The following is an 18,575-nucleotide window of genomic DNA, read 5'->3' as shown; positions in this document are numbered from 1 at the left end:
TCTGAAATTTGTTAAAAGTTGAATAAATTATCATCTCAGAAAAATGATAAGGGGATGTTTGGTTTTGTCTTAAATAATTGAAAGTTGTATTGAATTGGAGGATTTATTTATTTATATTTTTTTGAAATTCCACTTTTTTTTTTTTTGTTACAGTTTGATTGACCACTCGGAGGGGCATTCCCCTACTAGGTCTTGGAACCAACATCTCTAGCTAATCCAACAAGTTTATGAGCTTTGACATTTAACTTTCTACTGATATGCTCAATTTTGACTGCATCTAGACTATTCATAAGTTCCTTACAATCTAAGATAACATGATTAATAGTTGCTACGACCAGTTTCCTCTCAAACCATTGAGCCACAGTTTGAATTTTCACCTTCCTCCGCTGTTGTATAGGCCAGTTGCATCCCCCAATGAATTCCCAGTGCTTCTGCCAATAACTGTTCAGTGTTGATATTGTCTGTGACAAGCTGACAGAATTGTCTCACCCCAGCAGGTCACACCTTTGCTGAAACAGCCTGCACCAACCTGCATATGAAAATCAGTATCTGGTGTATCGTATGCTTGCATAAGTTGAACACGAACAATTTGTTGATTTCTCCTTGGTTGGCTGAATGAACTTCACAAATGAACTCCATGGCTTCCTTAGAAATTTGTTCCGGGACTGCCTTCTTATTCTTGAACACAGTTTGATTTCTTGCTTGCCACACTTTCCACAAAGTTGAACAGAATATTTGGGCTCTATAAGGGTATTTGCACGTGAGCCATGAATCCAAACGTTGATATCTGTCTGGTGAGGGACTCGAATGCCCAAGGGTGATGAGAACCACACCTCTTTGTGACTTCACAGACTGTTCGAACTTGGAAGGATAAATAGATGTTCCGGGGATTCTTCAGTCAAGTCACACAGGGGGCAAGTTGCATCAAGAGTGACATCTTTCTTAGGGTAGCCCTTGTTAAAAGGATATCCTTGGTTTGGCAGAGGGGAATGCCAAATCTCTTTCCACAGGGTTTTGTCAGGGCTGGTAGAGGGACCATATTGGTTTGGTAGATACACATCTCCCACTTGATGTGAAGCTGACCGTACTGAGTATTCTCCGTCTCTCTCCCAATGCCAAACTAACTTATCCAGAGGCGATCGAAACGATAGAGAAATGCTGATGATTTGTTTGGCCTCTTCTTGGCTAAAAGACATGCGAATTAGGTCCCTCCTCCATTGCTTCGTATCAGGATCATTTAGCTCGCACACACTAGCTCCGAGACTCGGAGTTGCAATAGGACTCGTGACTTTGAACTCGGAGTTCGCTGGCATCCAGTTGTCTTTCCACACCTTCATCTCCTTTATGTTCCCAAGTAACCACCTTGATCCTTTCCTAAGCACCTCTTTGTCACTCATCATTCTCATCCAAGCATAGCTCGATGCAAAACCTCTGTTTTGCTTCCATGAAGCTGCCTCTCGGATAGTAGCGACTTCGTAAAATTCTAGTCATTAGAGAGGAGTTCCATTCTCTTATTTTTTTTCAATTACTACAAATATTTTATAAAATGATTCTATAAATACTATATTATTTTACTTTGTTTCTCAATATTTTCATAGAAATTAGTAAAATAATTGAATAATTTTTATGTAACCATTTAAATACAGAAAATAAAATTATAATTTTATAGTTATCAACAAAAAATAAGAGATTCATAAAACATTTTCTAAACTTTTAAATCAGTGCTAACTAAAATGTTATGCTTTAAAAAAACATGTGAATAAGACAAATTGGACATTTCATTAAAAAAATGTGATTATTTATACAACTCTAAGCCAATGAAAGATCATAAGTGGAAGGAAACTAAAGAAATCCAATTACAATTTTATTTGCTTTCATTGGAACTAGGATTTTAATTTGGGAGCAGGAAGAGGAGTCCCATCTAAGAAATGTTTAATCAAAGCAAGAGCTCTTCCTGGTTGGTAACTTGGCACTTGATGCCCTGCTTCTCTCACTGTAGCAAATGTTAGGTCTCCCTTGTATACTTGTGTATATCCACCAACCTGTTTCAAACAAAGCTTCTTATAAGAACCACACTCTTAACAGATCGACATTTTGGTCAACAAAAGTTAATGTATCTGATCCAAATTTTAAACTAGATACATCAATTTTTGTTGATCAAAAAGTCTCTTTTAAATAAAACCGGAGGAAATACTACATTTCAAAAGGTCATAAGTTTAGTCTTGATATGAATACTACATTTTTAAAAAGCTAGAGTGTAAATAGCAAGTTTTGGAATTACCTCTCCATAAGCCAACCAAGGGTACCACCTAGTTTTAATGGGAAGGTTCATTTTCTTAATTGAATTCTTAGTTGAAGTAACAGGAACCCTTCCATCTGTGTCACCACTGCATAAAAAAAAAAAAGAACATTAAAAACATACTCTTTTCGATTATTATTTTTGTTAACGTATGAAATTCACTAGGATTCTACTCGATCACGAGGATCTAACTTCTAAGTTTGTATTTGGTATGCAACCTATTGTCAAAGTAATGTTATTCGTACGAATTTTATTAGGAAATCCGAGTTGATGTGATAAAGAGATCACAAGTACAACAACTAAAAAAAAACATTCGAAAATATAAACTTCGTCTGATGTATTGAAGAAAAAACATTCGAAAATGTGTGGATATTAGTTTTTTTCGTCAAATATTATATAAAAATTAATATAGCTAGAGTGTTGCTGTCAATTTTCTTCAAATATGATAGAAAAGATTGAATGAATTTTAACCTGAAAATCCAAACCCTAAGGCCACTATTGAGGAATTCATGTAAAATTGGAAGGACTGTTGAAGAACTATCAACCCAATGTCCAATGACATCACTGCAAGGACTCCATTCATATTTGAGTTTGGTGACATTAGCATGAAGGGCCTCTTGAACATCTTTTCTATTAAGATAGGCAGACACATAAGACTCACCACATGGATCATTCACAATCTGTAAAATAAATAAACAAGGTACATTAATTAGTTCTATTTATCAGACACGATACATTCTGACATCAGGACACACCTAATCTAAGAAGCTTACTGAGTAAAATGGATTAGAATATACGTAATTGCGACTAAAACGTGTTAACCCAAATTAGTAGAGAAATATTGAAATTTGAAGCTTACAGAGTACTTTTTGGGCTTGGCTGTGAGATTGTCATTTTTGCAAACTGGAGCATAAATGTTATATAAATTAATGAATGCAAGATCTTCATTAACTTCATCAGCAACTGCATTACATTCCTTTGAGAGTTTATCTGATGAGAAATCACAGACACTTTTTATATCATAAGCTGCTTCATCTGAGATGATAGCATGGCTAGCAAGATAATCATACATTGCTGGTGAGTCTGTCTGATCATGGATTACTGCATTCCCAATCTGCATAACATTAAAAAAAAAGGAGATTAGTCACTTTAGTCCCGAAAGAGGTCGTCGCTGAATGCAGATTAATTGCAAAATAGTCCCTAAATGTAGACTCTGTTAGTCAATTTAGTCCCTGAATGCAGACTCCGTTAGTCAATTTAGTCCCTGAATGTAGAGTCTGTTAGTCACTTTAGTCCCTGAAATTAACCAACAGAGTCTACATTTAGGACTGTTTTGCAATTTGACTAAAGTGACTACTCTTTTTCTATTTAGGGGTGACTAATTCCCAAAAAAAATTATTGCATATGATAAAACTATAATAAAAATCTCAATCCTTTATTAATCTACTCATTTTGTTTAGTTTTTAATTATATTTTTTAAACTTGAACAAATATTTAAAAAAAAAAAAAATTATGTTTTTGAAAATAAATGTGATCAACAAAAGCTATAATGCCTAGAGTGGACCAAAAAATGATGGAATATTTATATTTATGGTCCACAAAGGACCAAAATCCTTCTTTGGTCCTTATAGCATAACTACCATGACAATGACAAATTTAAGGTGTCTCATAGCTCAAATAAAGAAGAGCTCAAAGGGACCACTTATCATATAACTATTCATTTGTCCACCTATTTTAAAAAGTAAAATTTTAGAGGGTACTTTTTTTCACCTAATTTGCAAATTACTACTAATTTGTCCACCTATTTTAAAATTTTAAAAGTATAATTTTAGAAGGATATTTTTTTCACCTAATTTGTTATCCAAAACTTTACTTATGGACAATTTTTTCCATTTGAAAATAAACTTTCAAAAAATATATGTGTAGTGAAAAAAACAGGGGTGTGATAAATTGCTTCCATTGAATATCAACACTCCACTAAAGAAATGATCACCATGACCCAACAACAAAATGATTTTTATTTTCACATGCCAAAATTCTACAATTTAAATGACCCAAATAAAAATTATTTTTCTCTTCACATCATATGAAGTTCTCATACGCTTATACAGTTTTGATTTAATCTGAATTGTATAAAAACCTCATAAAATCTCTAACAACAGGTTAAAATATTTTGAATTTTAGAATCTTTATAGGACACACAAGAAACTTATTGAATGTGAAAAATAATGGTTAATATTACTTTATCAATCATTCATCATATCTCTCACTTTCTCTCATACTTTTTATTTCTAATATAACTTTCTTTCTTATACCTCTCACACCCCAATCCAAAAGAAGTTAATAAGCCAATCATGAACCATATATAAAATTAAATCTTGGACCCACCCAAAAAAGTGGCCTGACCCTGGACCAACAGAATTATGAACACAACCAATTTTAAGTCTTTTTTCTCCATCATCATGGAAACAACAAGACTTTTCTCCCTCATTTGAAAAAGGTTATTCAAATTGCTGGCCTTAGTAAGAGTATATATTTGCTTTTAACATGATAAATAATATTTGAAAGAGTTTAAAAAGAATAGTTTATGATATGTTACTATTTTACCTCACTTTTTTATATGTATAACTTTTTGGACATTGATTTTAGAGTTATTTTTTATTTTTTTGGCTTTAAAGAGTCTAACGACAATCCCCGTGAACTTAGCTCAGTTGGTAAGGATATTGCATTTTATATGCAGGGGTCGATGTTCGAACCCCGGACATCCCACTTCTCCACATTTAAAATGTGTGAACTCTAACCACTAAACTACTTGATAAAAAAAAAAAAAAAAGAGTTTAACGACAAAACCACATATTAATTATAGAGAAGAGAGACATTGCAGGTTCAAACTTCTGTTCCAATATATCGAATGTCTCTATATAGTTTTATACTATTAAAGGACCAACCTTAAAAACAATTTGTGCATGCATTTCTTTCTTGAGGGAACACATACACATTTGTTGAATACATGCTTAATTAATTATATATATTTTTTTGGACAAAGCTTGATTAAACTATTGTAACATATGACATTTCTAACTAAAGAAAACATGGAAATTAAGAATGAGGAAGTCACAGCACATACCAAGATTCCTTTGAGGTTGATGATTGTCTTTGCCTTTTTGTTATGATAAAGAATGGTATGTCCAAGTTGAGGAACATAATGTCCAGCATAACTTTCTCCAGAAATATAGAAATCTCTATTTTTATATTCTGGAAACCTTTCCAACCAATTTACCAAAAATAAATAGTTATCTGTAGCTGTTTTCTTGTCTCCATTAGTACTATAATCTGATGATTTGTTTGAATAAGAAAATCCTACTCCAACAGGTGACTCCAAGAACAAAACATTTGCAGCTTCAAAACCCAATTGAGTCATGAATTAGTTAGGTACTTGATTAAATTAATTAATTTTGCTATAGAGTAAAAAGTAGATAAAAAATAATTGGGTTAATATATGTTTACTGTGGTTTTTGGTTTACCCCTTATAAAAAAAAAATTGTTTAGATTTTAACCCTGTAATTTGAAGATTATTTGGTTTTGAACTTCATGAATTTGACTGTACAAAATCGATGATATGATAAGGGTGTAAACTGAAATTTACTCAAATTACAGAAGACAAAAATACTTTAAATTTCAAAATTTGATGTCATGAAGATCTAAAATCAAAAAAATTTCATATTAGAGGGTTGGAATCTAAACCATTTTTTTTACGAGAGAGTAAATCAAAAACTGCTACTATTATTACAAGGGTAACATATATTTAACCCAAAATAATTTAATATATAGATTATATATACCATAGTTCCACGAGTATCTATTATGGTGTAGTGTTTTGCCGTCACTGTTTACTCTGAAAGGTCCCAATTCTTGCATTGCTCCATAGGCTAGAGATGAACATCCGGGACCTAAAAATTGAAATCATAACGTATGTAATTAGCCACACAATGATGAAAATTTAACTATTTTTGTCTCAAAATTAAAATTTAATTCTAAGGTTTACTTTATTATTTATATCATTATTCATGTACCCACAAGGAAACTAGCTTACCCTACCACCATAAACAACCACGTGTGGCTCACAATTTGATAACATAAAAGAAAAAAGGAAAATTTTACTCGATGCTCCGAAACACCAGTTAATGATACTAAAAAGGAAATTATATAATAGTTATTGTTTTGAAAATGTTGATCAAAGTCATCACCAGTGAGACATTTATTTATTCATATACAGATACTTTTTGTATTTCATCATCAATGTACAATTTTTAACTGTACTTATAAGAAAAAAGAAAATAATCATTTTTAAATTACATTATTTTCATTTATTAAAAGAATTTTCAAATTACATTATTACTAACTTATTTATTTGTTCTCATACACCCATTATTTACGATCCTGCATATTTTCCTAAATATGGCGAAAATAGGGGGTCAAAATTGCATTTTTTTTTGTTAGGGGACAAAAATTGCTACGATGACAAACATAAGGGTCAAAAGTGCGTTTAAGCCAAATTAAAACATGTAATTTGTTGAGAAAGTTAATAATTGATGTACCACCTTCATGAAACCCAATAACGTGTTGACAAACAAAGATGATAGTGATGGAAAAGGAATCAGAGGTCTATATTGGATGTATTAGCAAGTTTTGTTGACCATGTTCTTTAGTATATGTAAATCATGTTTCCTTTAAAATGTGATAAAGAAGACAAAGAATTTTTTTTACATGTGCAGGCCAGTGGTCACACTATACTATAGGACTTTCAAATTAAATAAAGCACAAAAATAGTTGTCACATTAATTTCAGGACACTTGAACAACCAACAAGGTACATTATGAACAAAGACTAGTCAATCAAATTTAATAATAACAATAGATAGATTATTTTTACCTCCATTGAGCCAAAGAAGAAGGGGAAGTGTTTCTTTAGAATGTTGAGCTTCAACAAAGTAATAGTAAAAGGCTCTACCACCCAATTTATCCAATTTGACATACCCTCCAAATTGAGAGAATTTCACCAATGGTTGCCCTGGAAGACTCTTAATCCTATCTTTCTCTTTGAGACCCTCTTGAGAATGAATGGCATCATCATACACAATTTCTTGTACCTCAAATTCACTCCTATCAATTTGTGAATTTCCTTTGTATTTCTCCTTGTGAAGATTGTCAAGAGCTTTAACTTGTTGGTTTCCATGGATTTCAATCACAAAGTATGAAAGAATTAGAAAGGATAGAAGAAGAGAATAACTATTTGCTTTTCTCATTGTGTTTTTATTTGTTGTGTCTTTCTATGAAGATTCACAAGGGGGAATGAAGATATATATGAAGGTGAGAACTTAAAAGTATGAGGATTATGAGGTATATAAATCCAAAAGTAGCTAGCTGTTTCATGTAACTATCATATTGTAGAATAGAGAATAATTATAAAATGATATTTATTTTTTTGAAATTAGGAAACCAAGATGGGGTAAGATTGGGTAGCCCCCCAAAATTGATATGATAAGGCTATGAATCAAGTTGGGCATTAAGAGTTTGTTCTTGGCTACCAATCATGTTAGGACTTAGGAGGCCATGTGAGTGGATTATTGGAAATATATAGTACAAAAATTATTCATGTGTGTATCCCCTAAAAAAAAGTGTATTTGTATGTTCCATAATTCCACTCTTGTGAGTCTAAAAATTTATTAATTTTGATTTCAACGACAATGATTATAAAGTAAAATATAATATTTACTTCATACTATAATATCTTAAAAATTTGAATTATATAACTCAATTTTACAAAACTAAATTGTAAGGTGACGATTAAATCTCACTTATAAAAATAAGCATTTGTGTGGAACTTTTGTCACACTCTTCTCACGTCTAAGACTGAACATTTAAAATATGACTCAAGTGGTCTAATGATGGTGATCTCATAGTAGATGATCCATAAATGTTGAATAGATTCTGATTTCATATTAGAAATTTAAGTCAAGTCTAACTCAACTTCATAAAATCTAATTATAAGGTGATGACTATCTCCACTTAAGTATGTTGAATAAAAATGGGTTTTGTACAATGCCTTTAAAGTTTTGATGATAACAAAGTATTGAAAAACAATTAGATATGTTAATATGTGTTCAAGTGTGCAGGATCATAAATTAAAATTTGCTAAGTTCTGACCATATATGAGAGCATCTGAAGCATAAAAGAAGCTAAAGACTTGGTAGAACATCTGAAGAAAGGTCAACCAGAAGTCAACTTTTGGATCAGAAGAAAGTCAACCAGAATTTGGAGCATCAACATTAGAAGACTTCAGACTCTGGAATTCAAATCAATCAATGGAAAGATGGAGTCTATGTTCATCAATCAAAATATACAAAGAAGCTTCTAAAGAAGTTCAACCTAGAGGATTGAATAATGATCAAAATAAATTGTTGACTAACATACATATATTATCAGAATAATTATGTATTAAATTTGGCATTCTAATGGTTACAAACTCACCTAAGACATTTGGTAGTATGATCATTGAAGAGAGTTAGTGACCAAGACATTAGCCTAACCATTTTGATCAAATATCATAAAATCAAGCAATCAGTCAACATTGTAGTCAAAGTTTGCAATTATCCAAACAAATTAGGGAAGTTACTCTGACATGACCTAGTCATCTCTCTCTCTCCCCCTCTCCCTCCCTCCCTCTCTCCCTCTCCCTCTCTCTCTCTCTGAAAAACAACCTAATCATATTGCAAACCCCTCAATTAGTAACACAAATCCTAATCATCGCCATAGTAATTTAGTTGAAATAACGCAATCCCTGCGGATACGAATTTTAAAAATTTTACACCATAGTACACTTGGTATTTTGTCCATCAAGTTTTTGGCACTGTTGTCTTGGATTGTTGATTCATTTCAACAAGAAAATTTTGAAGTTGTATTATCTAGGAAGCTATCAAATAGGCAGTTTGTTCTCAAATACTTATAACATAAATACAAGAAACCACCCCACTATAAAGTGGAATAAAAACTTCACACTTAACCAAACTAAGGGTCACCATAAAATAACCCATTTGGGTTGGTGTGGTAGTATTGGATTGGGACCTAAGAGTGTGTTCTTCATTAAGGTCTCAAGTTCGATTATCGCTGGTGCCAATTTAGATGAGCCAATTTAGAATTCATAGAGAATTAAAGGATGTATTACTTTTGAATTCTTCTAAAATTCATAGAGAAGAAAATTGAGTTTTCCTTCCTTTTTGTAAGTTCTTTAGAAACTATATAATAAAAGATCAGTCCATATGCAATCCTTCATGGATGCATGAATATTCATATGAAATAAATAAACACACTATTAGAAAACAATGCGCACAAATCTATCTATAAGTTTATGGTTTCAATTGATGAAATTTCAACGGTATACCTTTAATCATCAATATAAAATAATAGATCAAGAATATTGCATATATCCTTAGTTGTTTAGAGCATGATGCTAATAATGAGTCAATATTTATGTTACATATAAGCTCTATTTATTTTTATTTTTGATAAATATGAGCTCTATTTATAGAAATGACATGATCCCTTCCAGAAAAAATGACATGATATGGACTAATAATATGGTCACCAATGGACGCCCACTTATTTTATAATTTATAATGTTAATAATGGTGAGAAATTTATTAAAATATATACTCCCTCCAGTTTCATTTATAAGAAAAAAAACAATTTTTTAGGTTTGTTGAATAACTAATGTATCTAATCCTATTTATAAACCAGATATATTAGTTATTTAATGAATCTAAAAAGTTGTGTTTTGCTTATAAATGTGATTGGAGGGAGTATGAGAGACTTTTTGCGGTTTGCAATGATATCTACTCAATTTCAGAATCACTTAACTTATTTTTTTGGTATTGGCCGAGTTTGAACTCTCAACCTTACATATATTATGTATTGTTCATGCAAACTGAGTTAAGCTCACGAAAATTAGGATCACTTAACTTATTAAATGCATGACTAGGATCACTTAACTTATTGTGTTCATTTCACAAAGACTGCTATTTTAGCACTTTTTGCTGAAAATATTGTTGAAATTACGTACACAACAAAGAGTGAGAGGGAAAGGGAAGATTCGCAATTGCATGTGCACATGTGAAATGAACCCCATTAGGGTTTCGATAAATACAAAAAAGTCAACACCAAAATTAACTTTTTTTTTTGTTAATTTAATGATAGGCCCACTTTTTACTTTTTTGTTACAAACTTTTTTACCTCTACAAAAATCAATCACCATTTTTTAAATTTGTAATTTTGCACTGCTTTGAAAAATAAATAGATCGATTTGGTGTTTCTTTCTTTCTCTAGCATCCTACAAAAAATGCTTCATCATAAAGATGCAACTACTAGCTGTTGTACATTGTTTTTATTCGGAAAATGCCTAATACTTTACACGAAAAGAAGCAATAATAGCTCTCTTATTTTCATTGGTTGAACTTTAACTCTCTCCCATAAGTGGTATTATTTAGTGCTAATTGAATTCTTACAAAACAGTACTAGCAATCTTGTGTTTGCTTCTATTTGGATATTTTCTTAATTATTATTCTTCTTTTTCACTTCTAGAATCTTATCAATCTGTCTGAAATAATAATATTATTGTAAAATTATTATTGTTAGGGTCATGCTAACTTGTGTATATAAATCCTAAATCCTAACTTCCTCCATTTTAAAATGAGTGTCGCTTTAGCAAAAAAATTGTTTTAAAATGAATGTCGCTTTACATTTCCAATACAACTTTAATTTTTTTCTTCCAACTTTACCCTCAATAATTACTCAAACTTTTCGCTCTCACACAATTTTCAATGCAATTTTAAGTTTGTCTTGTTCCTATAAAGTAAGGTTATTTTAGTAAAATTACTATGATATTTGACTACTTTATTCCATTCCTTAACCCGTGTGCAATTAGCTAAAGCGACACTCATTTTGAAATTGATGGAGTAACTTTTAAGAAGTTAAATGCACGACTTTTTATATACAATGAGTTCCTTAACATGTGTTTTTGAAGGCACAAGTTAGCATTTGCCTTATTATTATTATTATGAGAGTTATATACGATGAGAAATAGTCCCATAAATTCTAACTCATCCGGCAAAAATATTAAAATTGTTAGATCGAACGTTATGATCGAAGTTCACCTTGATATCACCATTTTACGTGCGAATTTATGATGATTTTGTTATTTTGTCTATTAAAAAAATACCATGAGAAATCATACCAATTTCTTTTAATAATTATGTGGCATATGTTAATACATGGTTGCATAATTGCTACATGAAAAAGTTACTGTACTAGTATAAAGTTAGCTTTATAAGTATATTGTATATTAATGTCTAGCATGTGCTTGAGATTTAAGGGGAAAATTAAATATTTTAATGGAATATTCAAAAGGAGCAAAGTAATCTTTATCAATTGGCACATGGGACAAAAGATATTTTGGAAGGTTCCTTTCGCTACTGATTTAAGAAATATTCCTCGAAAATAGCATGCATTCCTATGTTTATTTATTAAGATAAGATGCTACATAGTTTATGGTATACTTTTATTTTTTTGGACAAATAGTTGATGGTAAACATGATGAATATGGATTCTCTACTTTTGAGATATCCATCAATACATTGGTTACCGTTGGATTGGATTAAAATCTAACATTTCTCAAAATATAATTTTATTTTTTTCAAAATTTAAAAATTCGCAATATTTGATTTGTCAATGTGTTGAATGCATACATTCTAATAACATCACCATTGCAAGTATTATTGAACGAGTAATCTTAAGTGTGTTTGGTTCACATTAATTTGCTTAAAAATAGGATAAATGTAAAAAAAAGAAAAGGTATTGAATAACAAATGTTACTATGATAACTGTTATGGCAGTACTATCTTCTTTATACGAATTCAAACTTATTTAATCCATTAGTTTAACCAAATAAACTACTCATCCTCCAGTTGAATGTAAATTGACTTTGATTTGTATATGTTAACGTAAAATTAAGTTGAACAATATTCAATGTTAAAAAACATGTTTAAATGCACAATGGATTTTTCAAAAAAAAATAAAAATAGTCAAGCATATATTAAAACTAATTTTACATTTCTAGAATAAATTCTTTTTGTCAATTTCTAAAATCGTTTTTATTTCTCACAAGAGTGAACTCAATCTTTTTTCAAAATTAATTTTTCTAGGGTCATTTTTATTGCTCAAATAAATGTACTTAGTGTTAGTTTGTTTAGTATCACGATGGATATACTAGAATTACCGTGTGTGACACGCTCACCGCAATACCAAATACATGCTTAATTTTGTTATAAAAGTAAATAAAATGTTAAAAATCACGTTTAAATGCACAATTAGTTTTACATATAACATTAGAGGTTGGTTTTTTTTATCTTATAAGGCAAAATTACACTTTTAGTCTCTTAACTTAATTTCAGGTAACAGTTTTGTCCTTTATCTTTTTTTTTTTCATTTCAATTTGGTCTTTTTTGTCCATTTTCATATGAAATTTTAAGCTTAAAATTCATGATTTTATTTTCTTATGGTCTTTCAGATCCTCGTCTATGTTTGCATAAGAATATTAGATTTGAAGCTTGAAAATGTATATGAAAATGGACAAAAAAGATCAAATTAAAATGAAAAAAGATAAAGGACCAAACTGTTACCTGAAATTAAGTTAAGGGACTAAAAATATAATTTTACAAATAAATGCAAAATTACAATTTTAATCCCTTAACAAATTCTAAAATAGCTTGCTTTACAAATTCTAAAATCAACTTTTTGAAAGGGTTGCCCTTCTCTAAACATGATCAGACGTTCTATATCTAGATCGGGATCAGGCACTTTAATTATGTTCATTGATAAAGTTATAAGTATTTGTCCATAGCACACTTAGATAGAGTGGAATGTTGACTATATAATATTGAGCATGAATCACGGGTTCTCCTCTAAGAAAATAATCAAAGGGTAGGTAGGAAATAGGAACTAGACAAGGACTTAATGTAACCTATAAGTAGAAGAAAAATAATATTTGTAGAACCATTTTCTTATAATTTTTGGGACAATCCTCTCTCTCATATATTCATTATGCCCTTGCTTTCTCTTTCTATTACTTTGGTTTTTCGTGTTAAGAGATACATTTCTTTCTATATTTTTAGTTGTCCCATAAATTATACAAAAAGTGGTTGTTCAAATAATATACCTCTAAGTAGAACTCAAGTTTAAGAATTTAAAGCAATTTGTTAATTTAAATACCGTAGGGTTAATTTGGTAATGGAAAATTTTAATTATTTTTGGGGTAAATATGTTTTTTGTCGGTATAATTATACAAATTTTTCATTTTAATTTTTCTAAATTTTTTGTTAGATTTTTAGTCCTTCAAAAGTTTTTCCTCACTATTTTTTGTCTCTACTTTTTAGTTAACTCATGTTTAGCCTTCATATTTTTCATAAATGTGTAGAATATTATGATAATCTCACTAAAAAAATTAGATTTTTTTTAGTAAAACATAAATTAAATATGAATTTTTAAGTACCAAAAACATAAAAGTTCATATTTAATTAATATTTTTTTAAAAGTTCTATTTTTTTGAGATTATCATAATACTATACCCATTTTTGGATAATTTCGTTTAAAAAATATGAAGTCTAAACATGAGTTAACTAAAAAGTAAGGACCAAAAGGAGTGATGAAAAAAATTTTGAGGCTAAAAGTTTAACAAAATTTTAGGAGGACTAAAACGAAAAGTTAATATATTTATCGATTATTATATTATTATACTCTACTTTGAATTAAATTATAAATTTGTCAACCTTTAAATTAATTTAAGCTTATTAGTTTGCATTATTTTTTCATATATTTAAATGTATTACTATAAATAAGAATTGAGATATGATTTAATATACAATAAATTTCTCTAAAACTTCATGTTAAATATCGAAAGAGGGTTTAATATCATTGATTTATTAATTCGTTAGTCTATTTAACATTAGATCACATTACTTATTTAAAGATCTTCAAATAAAATAGGCTTTTAAACATGTTAGTAGGCCTAATCAGGCTTTCAGAAGACCATGCTCATGCCTAAAGAGTAAGCCTATGACAGGCCACAGATCAAGCTTAAGCCTTACAAAATTTGATAGGTCAGACTTAGGCCTTGCAAGGCCTAACTCGGCCTAACCTATTCTCATCCCTAGGTATATATAGCAAAGCTAAGGTTATAGGCGAAATGTATATAGAAAATCATAGAAAGTTGCCCTTCTCCCATCAAATTTTGTTCATTCCGAACCAAACTTTCGAAAATACCTCCACGTGAGTTAACTCACGCAGGTGTTAAACCCAACTTACTTAAGTCACACTGAAATATAACCTACGTGATTTAAGTCACACTAAAAACTCACACTGAACCCATTATGAGTTAACTCGTGGTTTTCTTTCTCACTTTCACACTTGGATAAGTATTCATTTTTCAACTCTATATTGATTTATTGTAACCGACCCTACACTTGGTTGTATTACTATTCATTCATTCAAGATATTTATTTTAATAAAATATTCTTCCATGTTTGAATCATGTAGTCTTCTTTTATCCATCTTCGGTGTGGTGCACATGTTTGATACCATCCATTGTTTCTTTTTTGAAAAGTAGGACATGTGAAAGTGAGAAAGAGGCGTAAGTTAACTTAACGCCGGGGTTCGTGTGAGTTTTTAGCGTGACTTAAGTCATGTAGGTTGTATTTCAGCGTGATTTAAGTAAGTTGGATTTAACACCTGCGTAAGTTAACTTATGCAAGAGTATTTTATAAAGTTTGGTTAGAAATGAGCGAAACTTGATGTGAGAATAGCAATTTTCAAAATCATATTTGTGGGTCCACATCGAAATCCTTATCTTGGCCTAACCGAAATAGTATTTTTGAGGTCGAAATCCTTATCTTTAACAAGAAAAATCTAACGTTTAAACTTGATGTGAGAATACCAATTTTCAAAATCATATTTGTGGGTCCACATCGAAATCATTATACTTTTGGATTGACCTTTTTATTTTAAACGTTAGATTTTTCTTGTTAAAAGTTGTGAGCGTTAGTTTTTTATGGTTAATGAAATTGTATGTTTTTTTATACTTAATGATCAAATACTTAGAAATAGGACTGTGAATGTTTATTAGAGTAAGTTTGAATGCAATTTAGTAGTTTAGAGATTGAAATAAAACAAAGTACCTATAATGTATATGTTGAACTCCAAGTGTTTGATAAAATATTTCAATGAATTGTTATTAATTTTTTCATTGTTTTATGTTGGGTAGATATGTCTGAGTGACCAAATAGACAGAGACTTGGCAATGAGACGATGACCTCCAATGCACACAGAGATAGGAAGGTTGTGAACCCTCCTAAAAGGGGATGCACTCATAGGAATGGCATGGAGCGGACGTCCTTAACGGATGCGTCCCAGATAACGGACCCTACCCTGCACTATGAGGAGGAGCAATGCTACCACGTTGCTCTGGAGCACTATGTATACGGAGGAGCACTAGGTGCAGCCTCAATAATACTACAAGCAGCCTCAACAGTTTGAGGAGCCACACCACGAGGAGGCTGAGGAGGTTGAGCCTGAGCAGCATCCGGCACCAGATTCTCTTCTCGGAGGCCTACTGAATTGTCGCTTTTACTGTTGTTTGCTACACATGTTGCATGCGTGCTTTGGAGAGACATCGAAGTGAATCTAATTGTTTGTTTTTAATGATTGAAATGTTTAATTTAATTATTATAATTTTAACGGTTCAAATGTTATATTGAAATGTTTATTTTAACTATTATATTTTAACGATTCAAATGCATATGTTTTAATTATTCAAATGTTTATATTTTTAACCGTTGTTTGTTTTATTTTTTGTATTTCTGATATTCATGAAAAAAGTTACATGCTGAAGTGAGGTGATTGTGCAATTTCTTCGTATTACACCAAATAAAAGAAACTTTGGCAAGAACTTGATAATTTTGGACCTATTCATGTTACTTTCTATCTTGATGATTGCAAAGTTGTTTGTAAATGTGTGAATACAGAGAAATGATCAGGTTATTCATTTTCTAAAAGGTTTCAATGATCAATATTCATCTATTAGATAACAAATCATGTTAATGGAACATCTCCCTAATATTGGCAATGTTTATTTTTACATGTGTAACAAGACGGTTATTCCTCTTGATGAATAAACAAATTTAGCTGCTACTAGGGATAAGAATAGGCTAAATCAATTCAGGATTTATAAAACCTAAGTCTGGCCTACTATAAGAAAATTTGGCCCGAGCATGATCTTTAGTCTGCAATAGGCCAATTTTCAAGGTATGGTCTAGCCTTTTTGATAACCTATCAAGCATAAAAACCTATTTTCAGTTACATTTAAACTCAGAAACAATCAGACTAAGTGACAATTGAGAGTAATCGACATCCACAATTTCAAAGAAGCAAATTAACAAAAAAATTTTCTGGTTCGATTCCTTGCAAAAAAAATGTAATGATAAATTTATCATCTGAATCAGTTAAATTATCAACAATGGCACTTGATTCGATTCCTTGCAAACTCTTTTTTTTCTCATAAAAATTACCTAGACCTGCCAAAAAAGGCAGGATTAAGATTAGGGGCAAACTTTATAGTAAAACACAAATGAGTGTTGCTTGCTAACTTACTTCCTTATATTTCTAAGTGGGTGAAAACTCATACTCCTTTATTGTTTAACTATCACGGGGCGGGAACAAGATGGGGAAAATTGATCTCCTTTGAAGATGAAGATCAAAATTTTAACCTCACTAAAAAACAAACATGTGCAGATTTTGTGGTGACTCAAAGGCAGGGTGACCTTAAACATGGGCGGGAGGAGCAGTCATCTAGGACATCTTTTTTATGGACATTAAAATTATTATGTTTATTTAGTAATTGGTAGTATATACATATATTTCTTTAACTCACTTTGATTAATTCTATTAAAAATATTTTTTTTATAAAACTTTATTTATGAATGGATCTTTAACAATAAAAAATGTAAGAAAAAATACGGTCAAATAATTAAAAAAGTAAAATTTTATTGATTAGCCCCATACACCAAAATACTTAGCACCAACAAACGTGTCTATTTATTATGTATCCTGCACACTTCCAATGTAGCTTGTTATGAAAGCCAGTCCAAGTTGACCCAATTGCAAATTGTGCATGCTTAGTCTCAAATTATGATAATCACAAAAGTTTCTTTTATGTAACTTTTTGCAAACTTTGATTTGAGCACTTTACACGCAAAACCAACATAATATGAGTTGGATTGTCACATACGTAAACATTTGATATTTAATATGAAGATAAGGAGGAATTCAACTTGTTAACATATCTTGTAGTGGAATACTACACAACAAGAAGTTGATCATATATAATGGAAATTTTATTCTAGAAAAAGTATCATATGATTCATGATAACATTTGACCGCCGACAAATTTAAAACCGGCTATTTTATTATGTGGGTGGAACACAAGTGTAGTACTCGCTATGTGTCGTGTTTAAGATGTTTATGCGTCGCAAATGATATTAGGTCCATTTAAAGAATTGACATCTTTTAATATATATATTAATATTGTATAATATATATCGGTCAAATCGAACATTAGACTAAATCTTTGAGACATAAGTATTTACCGTTTGTGTCATATGTTAATCTTTACATATTATCAACTCAATTAATCATCTTTTAAAGTTAATAGTCGTTTTAATCCTTAAATGTATAATGAATAACTACAATAGTCTTTCAATGTATCGAAATTTTAAAATAATCTTTGATGGTACAATTTGTCAGTCAAAATCGTCTCCGACATTAAAATGTTTTGTTGATATTGTCATATTAGTTCTTCAATACACTTACTTATTATCATATCTGTCTTTGGAAGTATTTACTTACTTATCATTATTTTAATTTGCTATATAAAAAGAGTTATTGTGAATATTGAAGGATTATTTTAGGGTCAGAGAGTATTTAGACTAACAAAGTGTATAATCAGAAACTATTTTATAATTTTGATACATTAAGTGATTATTTTAAATATTCGTTACACATTCAAGAGATCAAAATGACTATTTTTTTTAACATGTGTGTATTATTCAAAACGAGTAAACTAAACTTATAATAAACTAAACTTATAATAAGACAGGAGTAAGTGGATTCCACTC

The 18,575-nt window shown here is 30.5% G+C and overlaps 1 protein-coding gene across 1 annotated transcript; it reads right to left on the bottom strand.

Annotated features, from left to right (window-relative positions):
• Positions 1–1,756: 1,756 nt before the first annotated feature.
• LOC25479425 (serine carboxypeptidase-like 40) lies at positions 1,757–7,902 on the bottom strand. Its single transcript, XM_013588189.3, has 7 exons — positions 7,232–7,902; positions 6,142–6,249; positions 5,427–5,698; positions 3,159–3,413; positions 2,771–2,979; positions 2,282–2,387; positions 1,757–2,042 (listed from the first exon to the last, which is right to left on the bottom strand). The coding sequence occupies exons 1-7, from the start codon at positions 7,602–7,604 to the stop codon at positions 1,884–1,886; spliced, it is 1,482 nt and encodes a 493-aa protein (XP_013443643.1). The 5' UTR covers positions 7,605–7,902; the 3' UTR covers positions 1,757–1,883.
• Positions 7,903–18,575: the final 10,673 nt, after the last annotated feature.

The sequence above is a fragment of the Medicago truncatula genome, chromosome 4 (assembly GCF_003473485.1).
Source record: "Medicago truncatula cultivar Jemalong A17 chromosome 4, MtrunA17r5.0-ANR, whole genome shotgun sequence".
In the NCBI taxonomy this organism is placed as follows: Eukaryota; Viridiplantae; Streptophyta; class Magnoliopsida; order Fabales; family Fabaceae; genus Medicago; species Medicago truncatula.
Note: the sequence above shows the minus strand (reverse complement) of the source record. Positions and strands in the feature narration are given on the sequence as shown.